General features: G+C 36.7%; 1 protein-coding gene across 10 annotated transcripts in view; it reads right to left on the reverse strand.

Annotated features, from left to right (window-relative positions):
• The window catches only part of KCNIP4 (potassium voltage-gated channel interacting protein 4), a 397,111-nt gene that overhangs the window by 8,742 nt on the left and 364,283 nt on the right, over window positions 1-24,086 (reverse strand). For all 10 annotated transcript variants that reach the window (XM_068188786.1, XM_068188780.1, XM_068188781.1 and 7 more), the window contains 3 exons: window positions 13,034-13,103; window positions 8,628-8,698; window positions 687-794 (listed from right to left, as the gene is read on the reverse strand). In XM_068188786.1, the coding sequence (XP_068044887.1) occupies window positions 687-794; window positions 8,628-8,698; window positions 13,034-13,103 (249 nt within the window). The remainder of the gene's footprint in view (window positions 1-686; window positions 795-8,627; window positions 8,699-13,033; window positions 13,104-24,086) is intronic.

Below are 24,086 nucleotides of genomic sequence, written 5' to 3' on the forward strand. Positions count from 1 at the left end.
AATCTTTGAATTTTGAGTGGCTTGTGAAAATTTTAATAATTTTAAAAACAAGTCATCTGTAGTATGCTAAGAAATTATTCAATACATTACTCTTTTATAATGAACCTGAAGTGTCTTCTAAAAGTGTAAAATTATAAGTGTAATTTATATATTCGCATAAACCCCACTTAAAAAAAAGCCTCCATATATTTTGATGAAACGCTCATTTAGTCCCACATATTTTAAGTATGTGTTTGAATCCTTGCAAAATAAAAGATATAGGAATATTTCTTTATAAATCCTGTTTCAAGTAAAAATTATTAGAAGAAAATTAATAAAATAAGTAACAATTATTGCCCACACACTTAATTAATTTTTGTCTAAATATTCTATCAATCTATTCTAGGAACTGTATGGGCAAATAAGGAGGCATAAGTTGAAGCCAACTATTTCTGTACCTATTATGCTCAGAAACATAATTTCTGAAGAATTCTGAACTTTTGCAATTTCTGTAAATATTTTCCCTTTTCAGTGTTCATATATGCCTTTAAAATGAGACAATTACTTTAGTTTTTAGCATGTCTAGTTCCGTAATATCTGATAACTTGTTAACACATTCCATTTGACAATGAAACCATTTTTCTCTGAATGCAGGACTTAGCTAACAACCTTTACTTTCAGTGACCACAGTAAGAAGTAGACCTTACCTCTTTAGTTATATATCCATCCTTATTTATATCGTACAAATTGAAAGCCCAGTTCAGTTTCTCCTGTACTGTCCCTCGAAGTAAAATTGAGAGACCCATAACAAAATCCTAAATAGACAAAAGGTCTTGGTCAGTTTGGAAAGGAATAGTTTTCCTCAAAAACTCAGAAATCCAGAATAATGCATTTGTCAGAAGTATGAAAAGATGTGTTGTTTCAATTTTTTTTGCTTCTCTGTGAGTGCTAATGATTTCTGGATTATCAATCTAGGCATTATTTCTTACACTCACAATTAATAAATAAATTGAGTAATTTTCTATAAAGTAAACATAATTTTCTGTTAGTGGTTGAATCCTCTGAAAAGCCTAATGTCTCACATAAGCAGTTCCCATTGAAGTGAATACCAGGAAAACGCCACCCCCATGGTTTAATGGTCCAAGAAAAGCTTAAAAGGTAGTTAGATTAATCTAAGCACAGGAGACCAATTTGGGAAGAACTATGTACTAAGGAACATTAAATTCTTGTTAAATCTGTACCTTGTTAAAGTGGAATATGTGGCTCCCAGATCTCTTAGATCAATCTGTTGCAGTCAATATTTCAAACTTCATTTATGATACTGCACACCTCAATTCTTATTACTTTTATTTGACGTATGATAGAGAATAATAAATACATTACATGTCCACATACCATTTTAATGTTTTTGTGACCCTCCAATGCTCAATTTCTACAGAGCTAGTTCACAGAAATGAATCAGAAGGCTTTTGAGATTATTTATATGTAGTATTTGGTTATAGATTTTTGTTTCATAATAATAATAATGCTTGTGCTGTATTTGACAGCACAAACCTCATTTACATTTAGTGAGCATCATCCAGATTGGAGAAAATATCAACTCCCATCACTTCTCTTCTGTATTTCTCAACATGTTAATATTTTCTAAACAATAGCTTTTTTTTCCCCTAACCATCTCCTCCACTTCTTTTCATTTGATAAGCATATGAACCCATAAATTTGTGAAATTGCCTTCATATAGGCTGAGCAGAATATGGCAAGTGTGTGCTCACAATGACGTACAGGAAGTGTTACAGTAACATTAGAGACAATAAAAGCCAAAATATTTCTTATTTGCACCAGCAAGGTTTTGCATTTTGTCTAATGGAGGAACGATGGAAAAGACTGCACTGAGGTTAGACATAAATTTTAAAAGTCTGGTGTACCACAAAGTCAAATAAATATGCCTGATAAACTGAAGTATACACAAATATCATGGACTGAGGTGGTCTAGTAAGCACAGACAGCTCTTCTGACAGCTTCAGTCTTTTTAACAATTCAATTGGCATGCTCTGGGTTTCCTTAGTCTGTCAAAAATTCTGTCTTATTGATATATGTGCCCTTTTGGGTAAATGGATACATGAATCTTGAAAGAATTTTGCTCATCGTGTCTACACCTCAATGACTAATTGAGGGTCACAAGGTTAAATCTCCAAACAATTCTTTAACAATGTACTATTAAACATTAAAATGTTCAAGAAATTCAGAACAGATTTGATCACATTACAGCATTAGCAATTAACCTTTTAAATTCAGTATCATGTCTTCAAATCTTTTCTGCACAGTTTTACATTTTTGATGTAGGTTCCCCTTAAGTCCTTTGTGAAGGTCCCCAGTTGCACTATTTTCTTAGATTATATGTAAGAAATGTGAATTTATTTTTTATTTTGGCAGAGCAACGTTTTTTAAAATTTATTTTACCTAAAATAAATCCATTTTTCTTTTCTTGTTCAATTCTCATTGTTCCTTTCTGTGATGCACCACCTGTGTTAGCTGAATTCCCAGAATCATTTCTACCCCCATTTCTAAGGGTACCCTTCTATCATCAGTTTTAAAAAAACCCTTGACTTTATGTTGTTTTTCATGGGATTGGGTGTTCTTAAAAAGCAGAGACAACTCAAAAACCTTTTGGATATGGGCTCTAAACGTTGCAGCAGTGAGTCATCTCCTTCCATATTGCAGTAACATGTTTTGGGATCACACATAGTTCAGGTGCATTGCCTTTGTCTGAGTGTTGTGCAGGAGTAATCTCAGGAATAGAAAGGATTTTCCATAAGAAGAAGTTGTGATGAGCTGGATAAGGAGCAGCTAGGATAGGATGTCTTTTCTACATGCTTACTTTCAAGCAACTGAAGAACACAGTAATAGAATCACACAGAAATAGATTATCTGATTCAGTGGATACAGACCAAATCCACAGGGTATTTTGGGCTAGAGCCCTGAACAGGAAAATGCTCTGCACAGTGGAAGGCAATCTGTGTGTCAGAAGCAGTGCAGCCATTCTTGCTGTTAAACTAATAATCCAGTACAGAAAGCCATGGTAAAGCAGCAGTGCAGGGAGAAGCAGCTAAACTCAGGCAGCAGCTGCCCATCTTTATGCATGTAACCAACAACTCAGTGATGCACAAATCAGTCACTCTATTTAGCAAAGAGCATCAATACAAGTCCCCATCACATGTCTAACCAGGATGGAAAACAGCATCTAGGTGATCTAATACTGATTAGAGCATCCAGATGCTGTTTTCCATCCTGGTTTAGACATGTCATTTCTAGGGAGAGAGGAATTCTACTGTTAGAACTTTGTGTTTTTTAAGAAAATTTCACCATACTCAGATATATACATCCTCTGAAAATGCTGTCACTGTCCTCTGAAAGGGATGGTCCTGCTCAGCTGAGCACCTCTTGGGGAGAGAGAGGTGCATCTGATTTAGGATGAAAAAGGAGCCTAAAAAAGGAAGTCTGGGCTGAGACACAGCTCTAGGTTGGGTCTTTCTTCAGTCTGTGACAGTGAAGTTAGAAACACAAAAGTCTCTGCCTTGGTACTTGCCTTTATTCCTCTCCACATCTTCCTGTTTATAACTTGCCAGTTTCTTGCAGAACATGCTAATACTGTTAAGACCTCCTTCCGTGCCTAATTTTGATTCTTCAAGAAAGGGTGATGTCTCACTGAAGGGTTGCAAAATGCAGCGTCATTGCATCTTTACCAGAGCCTCTGTGTACTCAGAGCTTGCTGACATTTCTGTTCTGCACTACAGCTGTAGAGAATGTCTGGTTGTGATCTGGGATGAACTTGTATTTGTGTGGTTTTTTTCAGCAGTGATTAATTATCTCCTAGCAAGGTTGTTGATGACTTTCTGATTGCTTTATCTCTCAGTAAATCTTTGGGGATAACTAGTTCATTAATAAATTAATTAACAAGCTTATTACTGTGCTGTCTCAAATCCATAGGAAAGCTTAAAATTATTCCACCTGGTTATGTGTTCCTTTATGTCTTTTTCAAGGCCAGAAGTAGGTATGCAGGGACCTTAATTCAGTTTTAAATTTAGATTTTAGGATTTTGAAAAGGAATCAAGTGATGTCACAGAAGTGGTGAAGGCCTGGTTTATGTAAAACAAAGGTCACAGAGAAGGAACTACTCCTAAAAGGAAATGCATTTCTTTGTAGCTACTTTAAATCACATGGTGTTAAAATGCTTATGGGATCACCACTATATTAAGAAAAATGAGCTCATTTCCTACATGACGCGGACAAACCTTTTGGTGTTGAACCCACAGAATGATGCTTGTGAACCTCATGAAATTCAATGAGGCCAAGTTCAAAGTCTTGCACCTGGATCAGGGCAATCCCAAGCTGAAATACAGGCTGGGCAGAGAATGGATTTAGAGCAGCCCTGAGCAAAAGGATCTGGGGATATTGGTTGATGACAAACTCAACGCGAACCAGCAATGTGTGCTTGCAGCCCAGAGAGCCAACCATGACCTGGGCTGCATCAAAAGAAATGTGACCAGAAGGTCAAGGAAGGTGATTCTGCCCCTCTTCTCTGCCCTCATGAGACCCCACCTGGAATACAGCATCCAGCTCAGGGGCCGATTGACATGGACCTGCTGGAACAAGTCCAGAGAACTGGAGCACCTCTGCTATGAAGACAGGCTGAGAGTTGGGCCCGTTCAGCCTGGAGAACAGAAGACTCCAGGGACACCTTAGAGCACCTCTCATTACCTAAAGAGGGCCTACAAGAGAGCTGGGTTGTGCTGTTATATTTTAGTTAAACGGCATGCTCTGTCTCACCCCTGGAAAATGTCTGGTTTATTCCAAGCCTGTGATCCTCCCCTGCAGTATCCTGTGTCTGTAATCCCATTGGCCCAATCTGTTCTGCGCCCACTTTGAATCCCCCTGTTCAGTGTGCCGGGGGACGGTTCTCTCTCTCTCTCTTCTCCGGCTCTCCTGGCCGGTGCTCTCTCAGCCCCTCTCTCCCCCTCCCCTTTCCCCCCTCACTCCCCTTTCCCCCCCGTCCCTCAGAAACCATGCTGCCTCCCGGGGGTAGGACCCCCAGTAAACCCTCATCTAATGAGCACCCTCAGAAGCCGTGTGGAGTCTCCTTGCTGCCTGCTGCCACCAGAGAACTCACAGCCTTGGGGGGCCCCCCTGTGAGGATGGTGAGGCATTGGAACAGGTTTCCCAGAGAAGCTGTGAATGTCCTATCCCTGAAAGTGTTTAAGGTCATGTTGGATGGGGCTCCAAGCAACCAGGTCTAGTGGGAGGTGTCCCTGCCAATGGCAGGGGGCTGGAATGAGATGATCTTCAAAGTCACTTCCAATCCAAGGCATTCTATGATTCTATGACTTATTTAACTGCTGCCTTCATAATACTGCCTTAGACACTACTTTTATTATTAGTGAAATATGAAGTAGTGTTTGATCTTAAGAACTTCCTCTATGGAAGTGAGTTAGCATGCTTGCTAATTTATTAACCAATATAAGTTTGGTTTTGATTAAATATGACAGAAATCTTTAAACATCTCCATTGTGTTTGGGCACAGCATTGTGCTTTAAGGCACTGAGAATTTGTGTGACTATTGAATAACTTTCGGCAAGGACACATTTAGAATAACTTTAATCAGCATCTACAACAAATGAAGGATACTGATTTGGGTATTTGCATGTGTGAATGAGCTTTGCTTTGACAATATATCTAAAGTTAACTAGCCTCATTTTTTCTGACTGTCTAAATAGCTTTGAGGCCAGATCTTCATTTGACTCAGTGACAATATACATGCAGCAAATGAAAACCTTGCTTTTATATCTGTCTCTGTCTAATGGAAAAAAGAACTTCACTAACATGCCCAAAGAGCCCTCCAATTGTTGGGTCACTAGGTCTTTGAAAACTCTGTCATATTAAAACAAAACTAGTTCACAAAACTAATGAAATAAACTAGTCTCAAAACTAATACAATCATGGGATAAGGAAAGATAAGTTCAAGCACCTCATTTTATAAATTTGGATTTTATGCTACATAAATCATTCACTTAGAGATCCTGGCTCATTACCAAAGAGCATACAGATTTAGGGATGACAAAACTCTAAGGACACAATCTCACTAAGCAATCTCACCAAGAAATGTCAATAGAGGTGTGCATTTAAGTTGTGCTCACATCCAACATTTCATTGTTGATGGTTGAAAATTTGAGAAAAAAAGAGCAATAAGCTAAAGCAAATTCTCTCTTTTTGGAGCTGCAAGTCCAGCTACCACTGTTTCATGGGAAATTGAGAGTGAAACAGAAAAAAAAAAGGCAATTTTTATCAACAAAAGAATTTTGCTGCCATTTCAGATTTTGATAATCATTTTTTACACAGATGATAGCCAGAGTGTTTTCATAATAGATAATTATATTAAATTGTATTTACTCCTACATTTTGATATAGAAAGTACTTTGGAAAGAATGATTATTTTTTATCCAAACTTTTAAACTACTCACTCTCTACCTTTTGAGCTGTTTACTTTTGTTGTTTTTCTAATGGAAATTAGAAAACTAATATAAAGATTGGAATAAATAGAAAATGGCACAGCTGTACCTAGGACTAAAAGAAGCAGGACAAAAATGAGATGATTGTACTTAGCACATTTTACATTATCTTGTTCTACATTTTGCAGCTATTTTCATGTGATTAGAACAAAAAAACCCATATATTTTTAACTTCAGGAGGATGCTTTTAGAATGGCTATCATGCAGTTTGTAAGTATAATGTTGTTACAAGGACACAGAAGCAAGAGTCTTTTGACAGCAGTAGAGTTATGCTAGAATCAAATCAGCGCAAATAATATGAAATATTATTTTCATGTGATTAGAGCAAAAAAACCCATATATTTTTAACTTCAGGAGGATGCTTTTAGAATGGCTATCATGCAGTTTGTAAGTATAATGTTGTTACAAGGACACAGAAGCAAGAGTCTTTTGACAGCAGTAGAGTTATGCTAGATTCAAATCAGTGCAAATAATATGAAAGTCCGGATCACTTATGTCTGCCTTAATATTGAACAAAAGTTCAGCACCTCTGCTTTTATTTTCCTGATTTATTTTATTCCAAAGCCCTTTTTTCATGCACAAACCTGCACTCTGAAATAATCAAAGTGCTCCAAATCTAGTACATTTCTTAAGACTTTCTGCCTGAAATACAAGTGTCAATAAATTGACCAGAAAAGGTGCAAAAGATTTTTTTTTTGTTCCCATTCTTTTTAATGATAATTGCAGAAATATTTTGCAACTACTCATTCTAAAAATCATTTTTCTCAATGCGTCTGCTGTTGCTGTAATTGAAAGAGGGGAATTTTAAGTTAGATATACAAAAGAAATTCTTTACTGGGAGGGTGGTGGTGAGGCACTGGCACAGGTTGCCCAGAGAAGTTGTGGATACTCCATCCCTGGAAGTGCTCAAGGCCAGATTGGATGAGGCAACTTGGTCTACTGGGAGGTGTCCCTGTCCATGGCGAGGAGTTTGGAACTGGGTGATCTTTAAGATCCTTTCCAATGCAAACCATTCTATGATTCTGTGATTAGATCAGAAGAATCCTTGCATATTTAGCCTAGAAGACATCAATTAATCCTCCATTCCTGCTCCTAGTTTCACATAGATTCCACTGACTTCATCTGCCTGGAAAAAGGTAGATAGGGTTCATGGGTTTTTTTAAATAAATGCAAATAATGATAAAAACCAATCTGATTATAGTCTTAGTTTAGGGTATAGATTTCTGATCACAGTGCACCTGATTGGCAAGTCTTCTTCCGATTACATCAATTAATTATTTTTATTTAAAAAATCTGTATGACCTCACAACATCATTCACTAAAATAAATCATAAAAACATGTACAGGACATTTCAATAAATTTGGAGTGTATTTATCACAATCCAATCAAAAGTTGTAAGGAAATAATTAGTTCTTTATAATCAAAACCAAAGAAAACATGACAAAACAAACATATCTTTTTTTGCAAATGAACTGTTTTTTTTTTTTTTTTAATTATATAGCTTAAAATATTATCTCCTTTGCAGTATTTTGTACACCCTATTCTCATCTACAGTATTGCAGTAAGGTCTCTTTTTTCCATATTATATTGCGTGGATGACATCACCCTTACCAGGGAAAGACAGGATTGGGAAAAAAGATTGGGCAGTTAAAAGGAGGAAGAACAAATTTCCAACTCTTGTGCTTTTAAAAACATTTGCTTTAAAGATTTTTTCTAGAACTTTCTGGAAACTAGGTATGAAAAATCCGATTTTGGCTGAGTCATCCCCATAACATTAGTTGTAGTTCAGAGATCTCATCTTGCAAAGGCAGAGAGGAAGAGCTATTTTAGGTAACTTGTGTATAAATTGGGTTACCTTTTAAATTGACAGATTTTTTTAAATATTATGTAGCAGCACAGTCTGAGTTACCATTATGGAATATACAACTATAAAGTAATGACTTTTGTTATTACATTGGAAAAACTTGAAACTTGAGTCACATCAGCTAAATTTTCCCTAATGTGAGCCAGCCACCGAACTGAACTTCATTATAAAGAATGGCAAAGCAATCAAGTTTATAGAAATAAGCAGTGGCCTCACTTACCTCAAAACTTACAGATCCATTGTGATCAGTGTCAAATGCATTAAACAGAAAATGTGCATATGTTGTGGAATCTAAAATTTAAAGCAGAAAAAAATTCACAGTAAGTGCATCTTATTTAATAAAATTTAATTTAATTCCATTAAAACTATTTGATAATTAGATATATTTTGATACCAAAATTTCATAGCAAGACTAGCCTTCCAATGAAATTTAAACTTTCTTTCCGGCAGGAGAGAAGGGATAAGTTATAAGTGCAGAGAAACCAAAAATGAAAAATTCTGTTCTGGAATATCTCTATTCATTTTTATTCTTGACTTTGCTAATCACTGATACCTGAGCAAATAGCAAAGATGACATATTATTGTACTCTGAAACAACCTGTTTTAACAGGAACAGACTGTGACGGGGATCCATCTCGTATGCTCACAGTGAAGAATGTGCTCACCTCTTCCTGGAATATGAAGGAAGCAGACACCGCCCGCACTGTACCGCGTGCGCTGGTTTTGCTCTGCACACAGATCTGCTCCCCTGCTTGAAGCTGATCTTGTCAGAAAGCTGCTGCCACTGTCAGGTTCTGTACTCACCCACAGGTGAGAGGAAATCCTCTCCTGACAAGCAGATTCTTAAAGCTGCCTTGCTGCTGAATTCCCATGATCGTGGCATTAGGGCTTGGAAAAATTGGCTGTGACTCACTAAATGGTCAGTGAGACTCTGAAAGATGACCTTAAACAAACGATCCATTCCCTATTTGCATACTTTCCAAACCTCCTCCCCAGTGCATATTGACTCATTTCAGAAACACAAGACAACATGAATATAAATCTGTCAAGACTGTAACTTTTGTAAATATGCATCTTTCTATTTCCACTGAATGCCTTCTAAAAGGAACAACCTGCTGCAGGAGTAATATATTGTGAGGAGAGCACTCATCCAGAGACAGCCCTCTGGATTTGAGGTAGCAGCTGCTGGGGTTAAGGGAAGTCAGCTGTCATCAGTGTTTTTCCTTCCCTCAAAAATCGTGCAAATTAATGAAGGATGAGGGCTTGTTTACTTTTAATACTCACTTTTCCCTTTCTACCTCATATGTTTACAATAATTTTAGGCTAATTAGCATTAACTGCACAAATTATTAATAAAGGGCAAAGTGTTATGAAATCAGTGTCCCTTTTGCAGAACAAACTTTTCCCTCTCATGGAAAATCTTGATCAATGCTGAAATGCCATTTTCTGATTTCTTGGCACTAAACCATTTTACCTTTTATATCAATCCTGCAAAACTTTATTTTTCACAGCCTAAAATACTGTTTTGTACTGAACTGAGCAATAGTCTTGCGACACTCAGCTTAAATGCCACCTTAACTCCGAGGAACCAAATGTAACAAAACTCAAAGTTTTGTGCGTCACAGATTCAGACCTGATATTTGTAAGAAAATTCTCTAGTCTTACTTCAATATGTTTATTTATTATGATGTGAAATAATCATAACAAGAAAAAACTGCAATCTTTAAAACCCATCTGTTAACACGTTTTCAGAGAATTAAATCCCCACCACCACTATTTGAGAGTGTCATTCATTCCTCCATGTGTCCAGTAACCACTGTAATTGCTTAAGCACAGCTTGGCAGATACATTTACACTTTAGCTGAAAAATGTAAATTTGTTGACTACAGGTAATATTTAGCATTTTAATAGTCATATTTTCTATAATCTACTGAGACTTCTGTTGTGCAACAGAATATACTATGCAAATCATCTTCTAGGAAAAAATGGGTTATAGAGGTATAATTACTGTGAAAGGAATTTTAAATACCTTCCTATTCACTTGGCACCCATTTCTTAAAAACATCTGAAATATTCCTGGTTCTTTTCTGTAGGTGTGCAGAAAATATAAAGGGATTTTACTTTTTTTGCCCATACATGATATAATATACTACTTTTTTTTTTGTATGATGGTATATGAAAAAAAATGTCCCTAGTTGAAAAATATTTTTTCTGGTAGCCCCTCTGAAAAAAATAAATCAAAAGCCTTTTCAGAGTTGCTTGCTCAAGCAATTCTGGTCTGAAATTTTGCCTTCAAAACCACAGCAGGATGAGGCACGCTAGTCTTTTAATTAAAGCTACTTAGTCTAATTTCCCCCTTTCCCCCCCTAAATCTTTAACATTATTAATTTTAGACAAAATCTTAACTTTTAAAATTAAATACAATTTCTTTCCAAGGATCTGATGTCATAACTAGTAGGCAAACTTGCTATTTTAACAGGTTGAGATAGGAACAGCTCTTAAATCAGAATTCCCTTGAAAAACACCATCAAAGCATTTTAAATATCAGAGGCAAAAAACAGTAATCATTACACATGGAAGAGTATGACTTATTAAACTACAAGCATGATTTAATTTGTTCAGAAGTGATGAAGGAGTGTAATAATTATTCAGTGTGTGGATTCTTATCCATGACCTACTTGGCTGAAGAAAAATCCAAACTTGCATTTCAGGTGATCGACTACAAAAATGCCGGGAGTATATTCATTCACCTGTATGGCAGTGAATCTAAAAAGAAGTTCCTGGAGTGCCCTTTCTGTCATGGAGAGCTTTTTACAAAGCTACTTTTGCCTTTTAAAATGCATTGCTTTTACTGCAATCCAGTGTCATTTCCTTTCCTTTGTTACTCTTGTAACACCTTGTCCTATTTGTAATCCTTCTGTACCTTGTCCTGGACAGTCTTGGACATTGCTTGAGGAAGTGACTTGCTGGATGACATTGAAAAATTTCTTTGGTTGCCCTGAAGCTTAAAATCTTATAGACATAATTTTGTTTGTTCAGATATGAATTATGTATTGAATGTATGAATTGTCATAATGATACATGGTGTTGTACCTGGTTTTTCATCACACAGACAATTGGAGCACAGACCTACGTGTTTTAATTTGGGGAAAATTTTCAAGATTCTTTTTTCCTCTTTAATACTGGGACATACATAAAATCATTATTTAAAAGCCTCAGCTGGACACATTATTTTGACAAGACACTCGAAAATTTAAGAACTCAGTCTGCTTTCTTAACTAGACATTCCACTGCAGTTCTCACCTCCTCCTCCAAAGGATGCCACTGCCCTAAATGCCAGAGGAGCAGAAGGATCAGCATTAACACCAGGAATAGGGGTAGAAATTGGACATTCCATATATATCTATTTTAACTACATTAATAGTTTTTCTTCTCTGTATCAACTAGGTCTCGACTAATAAAGATTAGTCTTTTAAGGTTACATTTACTCTCACAATATCTTTTGACTTCACTTTTTGGAACAGGTGTGCTTTCTCTTTGCCCATAAAAAATCTGGGTGTAACAATAGGAAATATGATAGATTTTTTTTTTATTAAGTGTAGCAAAGGTGTTGTAAATCACATTGAGAGAATTTTTTTCACTACCCAAGGGTAACTACCCAAGGGTAACTACAAAATATAATATTTCAAACTGTAATTGTTAGCTTGGTCTAAAAGCTTACATAGAGAAACAATCAGTAGGCAGGTCAACCCTTCTAGCCTTTGTTCATTTCTATTGAGTGTGCCTACTTCTTAATGATTTCAGAGATGGTAATCTGCACTGAAAGCTGCTCTTTACCCTCTAGGTCTTTATTCAAAATAAAACTAATGAGGAGATATTTTGTTCCTACCAATTAATATGGGTTGTTAAATGAAAAATGAAAAGCAGGAGTTCTGAACAGTTGCAGAGAAATACACAAATCTTAAGAGCTCTGGGAGAAGCTGCAGAGGTGGGATTGAAGGGTTGTAGGAGAATATGAAGAGGGGTAACTGAATAGCAAATGCAAGAGGAAGAAAAGAGAGGGAAAAATTCAAATTAAAAGAAATCTGAGGTTCAAGGAAAAAAAAAACCTGAACTGTTACACATTTTTGAGTTATCTTCATTGCACTAAAAGATAATGGAAATAAAAAAATAACAAAACTCCTGGAAATCAATTAATTGAAATCAGGGTTAGCATTTAAAAAAAGAAATCCCATAGAATTAAAGGGGGGTTCTGCTATTGATATGAGAGGGTTCCTGCAGTGCCTCCTACAGTTCCTCCTACTGTGAAAGGGTTTTTTGAGTAAAAGAATGGGCAAGAATTTTTAGAAAGCCTAAAGAAAAATAACCTACTCAGAGAAACTTGTTTTTTAATGGTACCCAAGCACAGGTAGTAACTTCATAACAGAAGACTGATTTCATGTAGATACCATTGCATTTCATTCAGAAATACAGACTTAAAAATGTGTCCAACTATCAAGGAAGTACCCCATGAGCTCAGACAGAGCTTGAGGGAACAATCTTGTTAATTTGAACCAGAGGCTCTTCTGTCAGACTTGGGAACTAACAGACATACTGCAATACTCATTATGTCTGCCAAGTACTTACCTCCCTGTGGAAAGAACTGAGAGTAAATCTCTTTGAAGGTTTCTTCATTGACAACACCACTGGGGCATTCCTGGAAAAAAGTAAATGACAAGAAATGAATACCATCCAGTCCGGTCCACTCAGCTGATGTGTTCAGGACACCATCCACAATGTGTGTGACTGACATACTAAAACGTGTGACTTTGCACTTTCAACCAAATATTAATGCACATTATGACACTGAAGTATCTTCCTAAAGAGTTCCCATGAGACAAAAACTCCTTCTATAGCGTTGATCTCAACTTCATTTGAGACCTGAGTGATACACATGGGCAGCAACCACAGTCCTGCAGTGAGTGGTGCTGTTGTGTCACCTGTGGGCCATGAGTGGTCACTCCATCAGCTGCAATCAGCATTTGCATGGTATGGAATTCAAGCAGGAATGTAAGCACAGTGATAGAACATGCAGTCATATTCTACTGGAAGAGTTCTATTCCATGAATTCAAAAGACCCTGCCATTGAAGATCTTATTCAAACCTTGAAGATCCTTCTGCGTCTTTACATCTTTTTCATAAATTTAAATATGTAACTTAGAATATGTAGAAAGTTTCTGAATAGAGTGACTACAAAGAAAATGAAAGGAAGTGAAGGAGAAGAATAAAGATGGTTAAACCAATGACTTATGCAAAGAGGTAGGAAAAGCAGAAGGAATACTGTAATTGTTTACTAAGTCAAGCATAAATATCCAAGACCAGAGAGCTGATTTCTAGTCCTGATTTTCCCAGACTGAGCAGAAGACTTTGGGCAATGTATTTCATTCCTTTTATGCCTTAATTCCTTCGTTAATGCAAAAAGGGGGAAAAAAGCCAGGTATGCTCTTTAAAAAAAAAAGACATTTAGAAACAAAGGAAAAGAAGAGAATGCAAATTTAGTTTTAAGGTTCATACATTTATTTTTTACTATTATCATGCTATTTGGACTGAGGACTCAAACATAGGTGCTCCTAGTCCTAAACACAGGAAACTTAATAGCTGGAAATGGAGATCAAGAGTAGTGTAACATCTTTTACCAGTTTAATAACAACTTTTCCTATGAGAAGAAATAGTATTTCAATTAGATCAAATAAAAACCACTGAGAAATTCATAGTTCTGTCACCTTCTGCTAAGAAACAAATAGTGTAATCTCTAATTGAGTGTCAAATGCATTGTCTGAGAAATGCATGTCAGATCTTTAGGTCGAGGATTATTATGTTTTTATGTCAATTATCCTTAGCTAAATTAGCTTTTCAGCATAATTAAGCACATGCAAACATATAGCAAGAAAGAATTCTGTTTAATCGAAAAACCAGAAACAAGCATCAGTGTCAGAGATACACATAGAAAATTATTTGTCCCTAGGCACAAAGGCTGTCACTGATGCAGGCAGAGCTAGAGCTCAGGTCTCAATAAGATGAAATAATTACTGACTGCTGGGCCACACTGCCTTTGGAAGCAAAGCCTTTGGGGAATGGGAGGAACAGTGAAATGAACCTCCACCCTTCATTAGGTAAGGATCAATCCATAATTGAGGAGGCATCTCCCTGTCCGTCACATCTTTGGGTATGAGGGCACTCTAAAACATCTCTCTTATCAGCTATCCAAAAAGACTCTAGTCAGCTAGGCCACTGTCCCTATGGTTTCTAACAGGTTTACAAATAACAAGCAAAAGGACAAGAGGAAATGGCCTCAAGTTCCCCCAGGGGAAGGTCAGATTGGATATAAGGGAAAATTTCTTCACTGAAAGGCTGCACAGGGAAGTGGTTGAGTCCATCCCTGAAGATATTTAAAAGCGTGTAGGTGTGGCACTTGGGGACATGGTTTATTTGTGGATTTGGCAGTACTGGGTTAATGGTTGGACTTGATGACTTCAGACATCTTTTCAACCTTGATGATTCTATGATGTTATGATTCTACTATGCTGCTTGTCTTTGGGAAGCCTTCTGGAGTTGTATAAGAGCATGCAAAAGAGCAGTATTTTTACTTGGATTCAAAGCACAATAAAGAAAACATCAGCAGATTCTCCAGATACTCATTGAAATAATATTATAGTTATTCGATGTAGAAAGTGCAACAAAAGTATTTCACAACCTCCTCTTCCAAGCATATAATGTATATGATCTATGTCATTCCCAGACCTGCAGGAGGAAGAATAAACAGCCTTTACCCTGAGATGGGTGTGAGTGTGAAAAAACAATGCAGCATTTCGAAATTTAGAAAAAGAAGTAGTGGCTTCTTTCTGCTCTGCAGGTAATTTTTGTTCAGACAAGAAAAAAAAAAAAAGAGCTGGGCACATTTTGAAGGAATTAAAGAGAAAATCTGTATTTTTGAATTTGTATAGGTCAAATGTTGCCTTTTTTTTTTTTTTTTCCTCAGAAGCTTAATAAATAATGAATGATAAAATGCACATTTAAGGTCATCTAACTCTATGGCTTATTAACATGTAAAACAATTTTTTTCCCTTTTCCTTGGCTGACAAAGACATTCAAACTATACTAATTTTCCAAAGAATGCACTCCCCTTTTTGCAGGAAATGCCAACAATTCCAAATCTGTGGGTCCTTATTCTAAAGCTCTGAAGACTGAGAGTACCATTTTCTGACTGCACTTAAATGTTGTGATGTTAGAGGAGAACTAAGGATACTCTGCAAATATCTATGCAATTTATTATTTTTTAGGTCAAAATAAGCTGGCAGCCTTTGTCATTAGAGAAATACATGATCTACATACCTCTTTTAAAGGCAGTCCTTCTTTTTATGTTGCTTAATAAGCTCTGGTTTCATCACACTGTTTGAAAGAATTATTGCTTGAAAAGGCAACCTACTTTCAGGCTCAGAGAATTCTATACTTCAGAGACTTATATATTAGCAGAGCCAGGAATGACATTTTGAGTTTCTCTATCTTGTCCCTCTGTAGTTTCCTCTGTTCTTTACCACAGCATTGCCAGCAATATTTTACCTTTTCCATCCTTGAAGGTCTGTAGAAATGGTGTCTTAAGAACATTCATTAAAAATCTGAGATGCTAGCAAATTACATTTACCAGAAATATCAGCTCAAACTTTTCTTTCTTTAGCACACATCTTTCCTCTGAGACTCTACATGACAGGGAACACTTCTGATCTCAAATTATTTCATTCTAAAAATATAGGTGGCCAACATGATTTACCTCCATGACTGTACTTTTCTTGACTCATAAATCTGGCTTTATTGTGTTTATCAGGAGATTTGTGCAGTTCAGGGAAAGAGATTAAATATTGTAATTGTTAAGTACGCCCCAAGGTTTTATGTCAAACTATTGCTGACTTCTTCCACTGTACCAACTCTAATTAAAAAAATCTATCTAACCTTTCATTAAACTCTTATAAAAGAGAGGGAAATAATTAAATAGTTTGAAAGAAAAATGTGAGGGTTATTTAAACAATTTCCTATATTCTTTCTTTCCTTGATCTGAATATAATTTATTTTGTTACAGCAAATTTCTGCTTGACAATCTTTTAAAATTGCATTAATGTATTAGATTTTCCTTCTGGAGAATAAAAAGGAGGGAATGTTCAACTTGAACTGGATCCAGTTCTCTCTCCTTTAAAGAGAAAATAATATAAACTGACAGACAAAGAATAATAAATATGATTCTGCCTTTTGATGATTTCTCTTGCTTGCAATTTCGCTACTGGGAAATTACACCTCCAGCACATGGTCTTATGAACCATTCCAAACCCTGTAAATTATTTAGCCTCATACTGTCTAAGACAACTCTCCTTCAGTATTTTTTAAAATACTGCAGTAGGTGATTCTTCTTTACTACCTAATCAACATCCCTTTCAGACAAGAGGCAAACCAAGAAGACACAAAACCAGAGAAACAGTGAAACGTAGAAAAGAGAATGAAGGAGAAACAAACTAAAAGCTCAGGCTTTTGTCTGAATAACAATTTTGAATGATGGATAAAGCTGGAGTTTTGGCAACTTTGAATATCTTTCAGTTATAGAATTTTGCATGACAAATTTCCCATCCCATGATGCCTCTGCTGTTTCAGTTTTCATACTGCTTCATTTTAGATACATGTTCACATCCATTGATTTAAATATCTTCTCTTTTTGCATGTACTTATAAGCTCTATGTGCATGTGCCTTCTAGGAATATGCCTTCAGCCTCCTTCTTGTTCATGCTGTTGAATCTGACCAGATACTTCCCCCTAAGAAATGTAATTATTTCATTCATTTGATTTAATAGTTTCTATAATTCAATACATTAATTCATGAGTATTGTAGCTATTTTACTTGGGAATACTTTTAGAATTAAAGATGTATTTACCAAATACCAACAGGGCTAAACTGAAATTTTGACCTACCTTAGAGCTGCATATCAAGAATAAATAAATTTGTAATTTATTGTAAATTTAAAACCAAATAAATTTGTAATTTTGTAATTAGTTTCCTGGGAGCAAATATAAATAAACTTGTCCATGCTATATTCATCAGGAATAGATTTCATCACCTATTTATTTTGAAGTGAGAGAAAGTGTGATTAATTTTCTGTCCTGAAAATACTCTTAGATTACAGGGTTCACTTTTGGTACTGGATTATTTCATAAAAGCCACAGAACACATATTAGAAATTATCTTTGTGAAAAGGGGCTGCATGGCACTTCTGGAGTGCTGATCACACTACTGCCCAACATCGAAGAAACACCAAGAGCAGGGTAAAAATCCTGCAGCAGCTAATAAAAGTGAACTTACTCTAGCAGGACTTCAAAGCAGATGATGCAAACAAAATGAGATGTCTGGGGGAGAGAAGATTTTGAAGTTGTTAAAAAGAAAACAAGTGTAGTACTAAAAAAATCTCAAAAGATAGGCTTAAAAGAGATGCCATGCACTAGCCTGTGAAGCAGTCTCAGAAACCTAATTCAGAGAAAAACCTCTCTCTTGAAATATTTGCAATGTGGCTGAACAAAGCACTAGAAATTAAGACTGGAAAAAAATCTGGGAATAGTCAGACAGTTCAAAATACTTTTTCTCATTAATACAGATTTTAAGAAATCACAGACAACTATATAATGCTCCTTTTTTATTTTCTTTTTCTTTAAGTAGCTGCTGTTTTCCTGCCCTAGACGTCCCCGAGAGAGCAACAAACTTGCAGAGGTGGAAATACAAGCTAAGTATTGTCCATTAGGTTTTGGTAAAATGTCAAGGGGTTGCTTCAATTATGACCTAAAAGGAAAACCCCCATGTCTTTGTACTCTATTCTAGACAGTAATTTCTCTGATCAGCTTCTTTGAACTGGTGCCTCCTGGACTGCTGCACTGTCAGTATTTGGGCTCCTGCATTTAAACACCTCTTTTTTAAACTACCTGAAGGACAGAAACATTTAGTTTCCTTTGTATAGGTTTATCATTCAACATGTCAGCACATCAAATGGGAGCTTTGAGGAGGTTTTTAGGAAACCAGTGCACATATGAGGTAATTGCAGTGACTACAGAAGAGATACCTGCCTTGGCTCTTTTGAGCAGGCAGTTACATTATTCACCCAGCTCTGTGTTCTCCTTGAGCTTTGCTGTTTGCCTACTGTAAAAGCCAGTTTGTCAAAGCACTGGGAGGATGATTGGTGGGAGAGTGTCTCTAACTACTCACAAAGGATGACAATTTGTTTTATTCTCTCTTTACACCTATCATTTTGGAGTCTGCCCAGGCCTACGCTATAATGGAACAAGTCCAGACCTTACCTGCCTTTCTTCTGAAAGGCTGCTGAAGGAGCTGCTGTTCATTATCAAGAAGCATGCAGAGACAAGAGCAGAGACTGCCATGGAAGGGATGGGTAAAGGACAATTTTGAACACAGGTGCATCAGGTGCCCAGTCAAGAGTACTGGCTCAAAGCCTTTCCTACTTCATAGGAGAGCTGAGTCCCAGTATATTAACATGAAGATACTCAGAGAGCAGAAATTGTAAAAGCTCAAAATAAAATGTGGTGTGAGGGTTTTAAATTTTTATTTATTACACTACTGGAAATTAGTTTTTATGAAAAATTTAAGGCCAGAGTTAATATGCTCTTCATCTGTGGAATATTGTTCCCAGTATGTATAACAATATATGTTCTACATATGAATAGATTTATAATGATCTATTTCTAGTTTGGTGGATTTTCACTCATTTTCTCTAATAAAGAATCTATGTTCAACTCAATTATATTGAAAACCACTGGTGTTTTTAACTTCAATTTTCACTTCTATATTTAGTGTTACTAGGAAAGGGACAGCTATTAATTTAAGCACCTGTCTATTGAAATTTAAATAATTCTTGGTTTTCTTTTTTTTTTTTAATTTGATTTCTCATGCTAGTTTTCTCAGGAGTGGGCCATAAAAAATCACTTTCACAGTACCGCTTTATCGAAAAAAATATTTGGTTTGCATTTTTAGAAATAACTTCCATTCCATCATATAGAAAGCTGTTGTAACAAAGAAAGTGATGAATGATGAAATATGTGTAACCAAAATTATATCTTGGATCAGATTTATTTTCTTCAAGAGGGCCCAAAATATCTCCCTAAGATAATTTGCTCTTATTTTCATTTATTGCAGAATCAATCCTTATAGATCAGAACACAAACAAACTTACTGTAGTCTTGCTTCCTTGAATATAGTTGTGGGTCTAGAGAGCTAATAGTGACGGTGGAAAAAAAATATTTTCTCCAGTCTTTATAGAAGCAGCATGGGGTGAAAGACATACAAGGAATGGTTAGGGAAATGGTTAGGAACAGTTGAGGACAGTTGCCTCAGAAAGTCTTTTGTCCTTACCCTTAAATCTTCTGATGAATTTGCCTATTTGGTTACCAGTGTAAAGCTTAAGCTGTTTTATAAGACTCAAAAGAAAGAAGGCAGACCCAAATAGAGAGCACTAGTTACTGGGTCTAAAGGGACAACTTTCCTTTCAATCTTTCCTCCTTAACTTAAAGTACAGTAGGATTACTTCAGCTAAAGACTCACAGAGGGAACACCTCAGGTTGTTGCATTTTCATTTCTTTCACAGGAGCTGTATCTCATTTTATAGCTCAGTGGCAACAGTCTACATTTCTAGGAATGTTGTGGCAGTTTTGATTTGGCAGCATCTCCTTTGAAATCCATTGGTGAATACATGTAAAAACTCTTTTCAAGCTTTGTCTCATCAGGTAAAACACAAAACTTGCTTCTACTTAGCCACCTGTAGAAGAGATAAAATAATATTTCCCTGTGGCACAGCAAAGATGTACCACATTTTAAGCCTCCCACTGGAGGATACTCTAATGAACAAAAGCTTCTTTCCACCCCCTACTTGCTGTGCCAGTTTCAGAGGAAAACAAGCAGAAATAAAGGAACTGGCTCACATCCAGCATGTGTGGCTTCACACAGTAAATAACAATCAACACTTTGGCTGCTTCCTCAACTCAGCAGGCGAGATGCCAGCAAATGCTTTTAATCAGAGCCATTTTTTGTTTAGCAATGCCCACTAACTAGTGAAATTTTCAGTTTGTTATTATTAGCACTGGCAGTAAAACAACAGTAAACAACACGGCTAAAGATTTGAACTTAAAAGCTCACCCGAAAGCTTGATACACCAAACTTCACGGATGAGTCCCAGGCATCTGAGTGGTGCTTAGTGTTTCTGTCCTTACTTGTCACTGCAGGATGGCATTTTACAGTCCTGACTTGACAAATAAGCAGGAAATATAATTAAACTAAATGCAGCAGAACCCATACTTCAGCAGTGCAGCTTGTTGTAAACACTTTGACAAACACAAGGTGCTCACCCTCTTGGGAAAAGCTGTATTTAGGTGAGCACTGCTTCAGTGACTTGCTTTTAGCACATTCCCAAATGAGTTCTTTTAATCGAGTCCTTTCAAATCAGCTGAAATCCTAGGTGAGAGGAGAAGGAATAGCTCCACATTAGCAAGTGCTGGTCCCTTGGGTGTACTCTGTTAGATCCACTCAAGTGATTCTCTTGAGCAGAATGGAGAATATTACCAGTCCCTAAAAGCAATATTTTAAGCTAGGTCAATTCCATTCTTTAAAATCATGGAGGCATTTATTTTGTTTTTCCTACATGAGGGTGCTTTTGTTTATCCTAGAAGCTCCTTGTATCCTTGAAGAGTGGAAGATTCACTGAGTAAGAAACTGTACAAACAACCTTCTGCTAAATGTTAGTGGACTTGCACCACAGCCATATCAGAAATGGAAAAGCCTGAATATAGCTAAAGGTATTATGAAGGAGAAACAGCATGTCAGGATGAAAAAATATTCTATATCCTGTCTTAAATGCGTGTCAATCAACTGGATCTTGATACTACGTACTGACATCAAACCAAATTTTCATTTTGATAATGAAGTAAGAACACTCAGTTTTGCATTCCTGAGACCCATGACTGAATAAAAGATAATCAGGCTCAAAGTGTGTCCTAAGTCAGGCTATTCCAGTATTTTTCAGAGTGGTGGTTCTTTGTTTCGTTCAAAGATGTGCAATGGTAAAGGCAGACAGGTCAATATTTGGATAGTGCTAAATACAATGAAAATACCAAGGAATTTCAGTGCCTACAGCCTGCTGCCAGCTTGCAGAAATGGCAAAGAACATAAAATTCAATGGGGACTGGTTTAGACACTGAAAATCAAACACTGTGCTCATTATTTATATTTTATATGGTAATACATTTACCCTTTAACAAAGGTTTGTGCTTTCTCCACTACTAACAACACTTTGTCTCAGGAGAAGGGACCCAGCAGTGCAAACAGAAGAACAAATGTGCTTACCTGCATAAATATTTATAAAACTGAGCCTGACATTAGCATAAGTTGGAGCTGATTCACCAAGTACAGTGGGGAAAATCAGACACAACTGAGGCAATGACGTGAATTGAGGCTGCTGCGGCTGAGAGATGTGGTCTGTGGGAAGAAATGCCTCTTCCCTGTCCACACAGTGAGGGCAGTGCCTCATCCTAGAGGAACTCTTGCACACAGTGTCTGAGACAGGGTCCCCTCCCCATGTATCAAAAGCTCACTGTCACTTCTGTGCTCACCCAGTCCACCAGCACAGCACACTACACTTTTATTCTGCTGCCCAAAGGTCTCCCCAGAGTGCAGGTCCTTGATAAGGAGAAGACACTTGACCACAAGAGCTCTATTGCTCATGGTGGTCATGGAAGCACCAGAGTGGGCTTTGTGGCCATACATCTAAATCCTTTTGAGAAGGAGGGGTGAACATTTCCATAACACAATGGAAGATGTACCATTGTACTCCTGCTTATAAAGGAGATATTATTCCTATAATTCAAAGACATGAGAAAAGCATCAGAATGGAATTTGAAGTTTAGCAAGGCATATGAACTGATAATTTTTTTAGCACAAGAAAATATCTAAATGAACTATATGAATCTCCTTCAGACTGTTCTGGAGCTTTCCTTTCCTCATATGTGGATACTCGATACATTGCTTTTGGAGCATATCTAAAATTTGTAGTATAAATCAAATAATTGAAAGTGAATACTTAAATAAACCTATATAAATGGTGATTGATATTTGCTGGCATATTTTCATGAAAACATGAACAACATAGAGAAATAAAAAAGGAGAAGATATTTCTCAGTTAAAACAGGTAACAAGAAGAATAAAAAGAGATAACTAGAGAATCAGATACATCTAAAAAAGTCATCTGTCAATCAGTTTAGGCCAAAAAAATATATTTTCTTTCTCGTAGTTGTATCATTCCTTATGGAGATACATTGAGGCTGAAATTTCTAGACATAAAAACTTCTTGCACAGTCTGCTAAGTTTATGGCACATTAAATTTTTCTTTGTTCCATAACCACCGATTTTGAGGACAAAATAAGAAATTAAGACTGTTATGCTCCATTACAGGGGTGGAACAATACCTCTTTTTCAGTGAAGTAAACTATTGACTTGGTAGCCTGTGCATCTAAATACAGTACTTAATGCTGACATTTTAAATCATCAGAAAAATCATAATCATGTTATTGTTCTGATATTTGTAATTGCTTGTATCTAGTATTTCAGATAAAAATACTGCTATATTCAGTCACTGAGAGTTCACTTTGAAAAGTTGTTCTTGGCACTTCTTTTTTGTGAGGCCAGTGTCAGAGATGCATCTATGGAGTGAGTAAATAATTGTTACAAATACATAAAGTGCACATAAAGTGCTTCCTAGATCAGTGTTTTTTCAGGCATGAGTTTACTGTGATTTCTGCTTGGCAGATATGTAGCTTGGCCATTGAGGGGTAAAGTATCTCCCTCAAATACACTGTCCACACATTTCTCTCTTAACATCGAGGAATTCAATGCTCGTTTTCCTCTCCTTTAGGGATGAACTTTGCTATCTCCAGCTCCTGGGAAAGTTCAGTTTCCCACAGCTACCAGCCCCCCCACTGGTACTCCCCACTTTGTTCCCAAGATGTGTTTGAGGAGGCTTTGATCAATGGCTGAGAAGCAATCTCTCAGATGGCCAGGGACCCTGTGAAAGGTTTTGGCTGTCAGACCAGAGACATTAAATTAGGCAGCTGTCAATGTGGAGCCCACGCAGGCCCTGAAGCACTGGTATAATGGTCTCAGGCAACCCAGAAGGCTTTTTAGCGTGATAGTTAAGGCTTTTAAAGGTGTGTGGCAGTTAATAAGCCAGCCAGAGAGCCAAAAGGTTGGAGTCTTTAGAGTTCTAGTTTCATGCTGTGTTTACTGAATCATGCTGTCTTCTGAGTTATTGGCTCCTATTTCTTCTCTGACACTCACCGTATCTAAGATCTTTTAAGAATATTTCACAATGGAATTCTTTGGGTTGAATAAATTCCATTACTTGAAAGCTAATATGAGAATCATTCACATAACTGAAGTGCAACTGCACAAATGTCCAGCTGATCTAAAGAATACAGGCTCTGTCAAACACTTTCACTCAAAGGTAAATGCAGGTTGACCCAAGACTTGTAATAAACTTCCCTGACACTGAAAGACATGACTTGGAGGCTTTGTCACTTGTGATTTGCTATTTTATTTGAAGATTTACCAGTGTTT

This window comes from Anomalospiza imberbis, chromosome 4, assembly GCF_031753505.1.
Source record: "Anomalospiza imberbis isolate Cuckoo-Finch-1a 21T00152 chromosome 4, ASM3175350v1, whole genome shotgun sequence".
Lineage (NCBI taxonomy): Eukaryota > Metazoa > Chordata > Aves > Passeriformes > Viduidae > Anomalospiza > Anomalospiza imberbis.